The 6,448-nt window shown below is 36.2% G+C and overlaps 1 protein-coding gene across 1 annotated transcript; it reads left to right on the top strand.

The window, feature by feature from the left end:
* Positions 1-2,142: 2,142 nt before the first annotated feature.
* On the top strand, positions 2,143-5,628 carry LOC18434895 (uncharacterized). Its single transcript, XM_006844956.4, has 2 exons — positions 2,143-2,346; positions 4,398-5,628. Exons 1-2 carry the CDS (start codon positions 2,296-2,298, stop codon positions 5,238-5,240), a joined length of 894 nt encoding a protein of 297 aa, XP_006845019.2. The 5' UTR covers positions 2,143-2,295; the 3' UTR covers positions 5,241-5,628.
* Positions 5,629-6,448: the final 820 nt, after the last annotated feature.

The following is a 6,448-nucleotide window of genomic DNA, read 5'->3' as shown; positions in this document are numbered from 1 at the left end:
TTTCAATGGCTCGTTGAAAATGAAAAGGAAACCCTTAAAATCTACTCATATGGCAAGAGGACCCATACCTCGGGGTCCAATTTCATTAGATTCTCTCTTATCTAATAACGGCCCAAGTTTCTAGTTTTAGGCTCGAAATCAATGATTTAAAAATGAATCGGTGACCTGGATTGGGCGACCTAAAAACCGGTCCAGATAAGTAAAATTAGCTTTCCAGATTATCGCCTATTGTGTGGAAAAAATAGTGAACTGACGAAAAAACACGTGAAAAACAGTAAACCGGCCAAAAGATCGATCTGAAATGCTGTTTTATTGTAGAGAATCGTTGTTTTACTATGTAGGAGTGTTGTTCCCTTCTAGACTCATATGTTTTCCTATATATACACAAAATCGAAATGGGATGACCAATTTCCAGGTCGGACAGGTCGATTTTGTGTCGACCTAGTGTTTTTTAAATTACTGCTCTAAACTGAAGCTAAGTGAATCACTCCCTCACTATAAATCAATATATCAATAATATTATACAAAGGGTGAGGCTTATGTAAGGTTGACATTTTAAATAATCAAAGTAAGGTGCATCTCAAAATGATGCTAAAAGATATTTTAGTACCAAAAATCATGTGATGGTCTAAAACCTTATTTTTATCTCCAGATCTAGCAGGTTTACGAACACTCAAAAATATTGGAAATAAATGGCTCAGATAATACATTACTAGAAACACTATTTTTAGGATTTAAAATCCTTTTTTCTTCATATCCATATATTTCAAAGTCAAGATGATCAATTGAAGGGTTTACTAACATAGAATGACCTTTCTCGGTGAGTATTGTGAGGTATGCCTTACTTCTATAGTATAAAGTTGACACCAAGTATAATTCTAATGCCCACTATTTAAAAGAAATATTATAACAATATCAACATTTCAAATAATCATAAAATTATATTAGTCAATATTTTTACATTTAATTATTTTACACAAGTGCTAAGTTATACCTAATTTTTATTCTTAAATTTAAAAAATGCACCCAAAGCCTTCCCCGAGTCTTATGATGACCTAAACTTCTTCTCATTCCTGTCCAAAACAAAGTTTTCATAAGCGAATCACACGAGTCCCTAGAAGATAAATAAGGACTAATATTTAGAAAGTTTTGTATAATTTCTCTGGTTTCCTGAAGCATTAGTTGATTCATACGATTGAGGATCAATTTTTTATTTGAAACCAGTGTTTAAAATCAACTCAAACAAAATATTTGGTCCCTGACCGAGATGATTTACTCGAGCGATTTCAAGATACTTTCGTAACTTCACATGAGTAAATCCTTAACACAAAGAATTTGATTATTTTCACAAAATAACGGCTGATCTTTGGAGAAATATGACATACAGGTTTCATTTGTAGACTGAAATGTGCCTCGATATTTGCATTAGATTCTGCATTGAAAGAATTTACACACGACACAAGATGATCATCATAGGGAATAAGCGATATGGAATTCCTGAAAAGTTGGGCCATTGTAGTGCACTTTTTCCTCGACCGAGAGGAGAGGCTTTATGTGCCCCACAAAAGCAAAGGTGTATCCCTCCCAATCCATCAACCATGTCAGGCTTCGCAAGGGTTTTCATTTGCTTTCGTACACAACTCCCTAGTAACACACAAGGAATCTAGGGACCACGAGTTAAGGACTACTTTAGGGTGGTGGCTACCTAAAATTAATTGTAAATCATAGAGAATCGCCCGAATCAGACCGAGTGAATCAAAATCAATTCCCTTGATGCCGGAGTCCAAAATTTGATCACTGCTTAAAAGAGAGAGATCCAGGTGAGACCACTTTGTCTCTCTATACCTCATAGACTTATAGACATGACCACTATGGATCACTTTGTATTTCTTAATAAAACCGAGGACACAAGTTCATATCCGTACATTCAAGTATAAAGAAGTGATCCGAAGCCGCCGACACCGACCCTTGTATGTTTGAATCGCCCACCTTTTCTATCCCCCACACAACACCACACCACACCACAACCACTCATGCACTACCAAACAACTCACATTCCTTCTTTTATATAATCTTCCTTTTTTTTATCATTTTCTTCTTTGTATATATGTATATATACTACTACTACTATTGCTAGTCCTCGTAGGCTTGATTGTATGAGGTTGAAAGGCATTCGGCCATGAAATAAGAAGAAAGCACACCAAGGAAGAAACCCTAGTTTGTTTTCATGAATTTTGTGGCATATTTTTAGTGGTGGTGAGCTGTGAGATCTCCAAGTTTGCAGGGGTTTTTGGTATGGGTCTGTCTTCTCTCCAAGTCTGCATGGATACTGCAGAGTGGTTGCAGGTATTCAGCCATCTCTCTCTCTCTTTCTCTATTCTCACATGAGTAAGACATAGGATCTGGGGAAAGATAGATTTCTCACACATCATCCTCTTAAAAACCAGGCGGTATTTCGATTTCTTCTTTCAGTGCAAGTGGTAAGCCATAGGATCTTTAAACTGATCCTGTTTTTTTTTCTAGGGAGACACACACATAGAGAGAGAGAGAGAGTGAGAGAGAGAGACGCGACAGGATCTCTAGATTAATCATGTTGTGTGTGTGCGTGTGTGTGTGAGAGAGAGAAGCAACGGGATCTCTGGATTAATCGTGTTAAGTGCGTGTGCGTGAGAGAGAGAGAGTTCACAGAATCACTGATTAATCATGTTGTGTGTGTGTGCGAAAGAGAGAGAGAGAGAGGTCACAGGATCACTAGAATAATCTTCTTGTGTGTGTGAGTGAGAGAGAGAGAGAGGCGTTCCTTTTTTTCTTATGGATTTGGCCCTTTTCCTAATTATTCTATTTGAGTATTACGTTAATAATTTAGAAATTTGAATGTTCAAAAATAAAAATTTAGAAATTATCTGCTAATTTTTATCTCTCACGGTTCGAAAATGAAATATATAACCTTTCTTGTCTCAATTATTCCCCTTCTATAATTTGTTTCAGTTTACACAACCTTTTAGCCCCTCTTTTAATCGCGCTTGAGAGCACAAGAAAAAATTTACACCAAATAAAATGGCGTGGAAAAAACAATGGCAAATGTTTTGGTACCTCTTGGCTTTATATTCCCCCAAATTTCATAAGGTAATGAGAATTGGATCTTATTTTTGGTATTAACAATGATTCTAGACATGAGATGAACCATTTATTAGGTAATTGCTCTAATTAACTTAATAATTACACGCATGATAACGATAACACTTTGAATTTCGGCTTAATTTTTTTTTTCGTTTTCTTTGTGGGGTGAATAGCTTAATTTTTCTTCTTAAATGTAAACACATACAAAGCGCCCATACACTTTATCCATGTATGGTGCATTGACAAGTGGATCTCATAAACATTTTTTTAATTAAAGTTGATTGTATATTGTACATACATCAAAATACACCAAATTTTTCAACAATTTAACAGTTTTTCCATTTCAACATCCCAACACCAACTCATAGTCATTTGTATTTTGATGAATATTTTGAAATTAAATAAAAAGGTATGGATGATATTAAGTAATTGATCATTTTTGTGTAATTTGATAAATTTTCTTTGAATTAAAGTAGATATAGAAAACCAACCAAAACAAAGTTGGCCTTTGGCAAAAATATTTGAATGCAGGATCGCACAAACATTTTCCTAGTTTCAGAATTTCAATTGCTCTTGTGAATACTAAATGATGTTGATTAGACAAATAAGTATCACATTTGGAGTTCTCATTGTGTCATTTTTGGCCAATATTGAGATTAGTATGTGTAAAACAAGAGATTAGTATGTGTAAAACAAGTATCTAGCCAATAATTCCTAGTGTGGTTTTGTTTTCTCGATGCTTTGTCATTTCCAACTCCACTCCAGATTTACAATCCAATAATTGCACTAAATACCATAATTTGCTTCTTGCAATCCATCTCTCTCTATATATATATATAGATTTTACAATTAAATATTTGGAGTTTTGCTCGAAGTACCACAGTTTGTACCTAGTACCTGTCCTAAGTACAACAGTTTGCACCTAGCACCTGTCCTATGAGATTTCATATCACTTTCTCGCTCTCTCTCACACACACACATACACTCACTTGTACCACAATTTGCACCTTGCACTTGTTCTAGGATTTCTCTCTCTCACACACACACCGATACGCACTCTAGATTTTACAATCAAATGCTTGCACCAAGTGCCACAATTTGCTCATTGATTTACTCCTTGCACTTGTTCTATGAGCTCTCTCTCTCACTCTCTTTCTCTCTCTCTCTCTCTCTTCTATGTGTTCCTGGAAAGGACACTAGCACACGCCCATTGAAATTTTCAACCAGGCCATTCTCATCTTCCAAAATTTTGAGATCTCTCCTTTCCATTTTATTAGGGTGTCATCAATGAAGATCGAACAGGCGGTTCACCACCATTAGAGGAGATGATTAGTTGCTCTAGGCCCCCTCTAGAGAGAAGACTAAGGCCTCAACCTGAGCAAGCCCTCAAGTGCCCCAGGTGTGACTCAACAAACACCAAGTTTTGCTACTACAACAACTATAGCCTCTCCCAACCAAGATATTTTTGCAGAACTTGTAGAAGGTATTGGACAAAAGGTGGAACACTAAGAAATGTACCAGTTGGTGGTGGTTGTAGAAAGAACAAAAAGCTCTCAGTAAAAAAGCAATTGGACCCAGTACCTCAAAACCCATCAATCCCATTAAACCATCATGGTGACATGAGTGTAACTGATCTCCAACTTTCCATTTTGGGGAACCCTAGAAATGACAATGGAATAATGGCCACTAGCCCTGCAAAATATGCTCTCTCTTTGTTGGGAAACCCTAGAAGTGAGGTTGGTTTTTATGGGACCATGAAGCCTTTTGATGGATTATGTGACATGGGACATGTTGGTGGCCAATCAGACCCCAATCTTTTGATGGGTGCTCAGAGTTTCAATTACCCTTTTGAGTTTTCATTGGAAGAAGTGAATGGTGCTTATGGCGGATCATTTAGTGAAAATGGTATGAGTGAGAAGATGGGGTTTGGTTATAGGGCTGGTGAGGGTATGAACCAGGTTGATATCAAATCTAGAGTTTTGAATTTATATGGTGGTGTTTTCCCAAAGGCTGAGGATTCAAGTAGTGGGGTGTTGGCCCTAGATTGGCAAGAGCATGGGCTTTTTGAGCCAGGTAGGCCCACATGTGGGCCCTCTGTTTCAGCATACCCATTGGTCTGAGATTCAAGTTCAGTTGGTCCAAATTTCAATCTCATTTGGTTTGAACCCAAAGTCCATTTGACCAATTAATGGTACAGTATTAATGCCTTCCACCTTAATGCTGCCCCTACATTATTCTTAATTAAGGAGCCAAATGGTTTTCTTGCTAATTTACATGGCAATTCTTTTTCTTATTTTCCCATTAGATAGGTGTATCAGGTGTTTGTGGAGGAACAAAGGGACGTGTTTGTAGATGAGTGTGATTGTTTTCCCTTTCTTTTTCTTAGCCTTGGAGTGTGCTTTGGCTAATAATTTTTGTCAATATGCACTTCTTTCCTAAGTGCATGGACTTATTACTGTAACTTAACAATATTGTCTGTTATTTAGTAAATTTCCTTTTTTACATGAAGATATCAAATGTCATGAGATTGAGCTTTCTTTTTTTCTTTTGGGGTTGGGGGGTAAGGGAAGTTCTTGCACATGGGATGTGGAAATAAAGTTGGACGAATATGCCTTAGTCTCAACACCAGTCGCTCTCTTTAGTTTTCAATAATGACCTAGGCACTGAATCATGAAATCATTCCAACACCCCGACCCCCCACCCCACTTCTATTTTTAACTTGGGACCTGGTGAGACTCTATACCTGTCGAGCATTACAAACAGATTCTCATAATAACTAGTAAATAAATCACAAATAAAATGAAATTTAATTCAGAAAATAAAAATAAACCACAATTCAAGTGTTCAACACAATCTAAAAGAAAAAGTTTATATAGAGCCAAGGTTCTAAACAATGAAATCAGAACCTACCTCAAAAAATTCACTAGAAGAGGTTGTTTTGATGCCCAAATATCCCAAAATTGATCATCTTGACATCAAGATGCATGGCAAGTCTTGAGAATACTGCATGTTGTAATGCATTTTTGGACCGTCAATTTTTCAAGATTTTCATAGATCTGCTTGCTCTATACTATTTTTGAAGCTTTAAATTTTATAATTAAAAATGAAAATATATTTTAAATCTAGATTGAGACCACATTTCTCGACACTATTTGAAGGTGGGCTCTACTTTGATTGTTAAGAGCCTCGGCTCTATACAAACTGCACCCCAAGCTAAATCAGCAATATATTTTTTTGTAGGGAAAAATAGTTTTATCCAAAACAATATTATTTTTTAGAAGGTATAAAAACAAAAATTTCATAAAACACGAAAAAAGGTTATTAAACT

The sequence above is a fragment of the Amborella trichopoda genome, chromosome 1, assembly GCF_054954075.1.
Source record: "Amborella trichopoda isolate Santa Cruz 75 chromosome 1, AtrichopodaSantaCruz75HAP2 v2.0, whole genome shotgun sequence".
NCBI classification, from domain to species: domain Eukaryota; kingdom Viridiplantae; phylum Streptophyta; class Magnoliopsida; order Amborellales; family Amborellaceae; genus Amborella; species Amborella trichopoda.
This window is presented reverse-complemented; position numbering and strand designations above follow the sequence as displayed.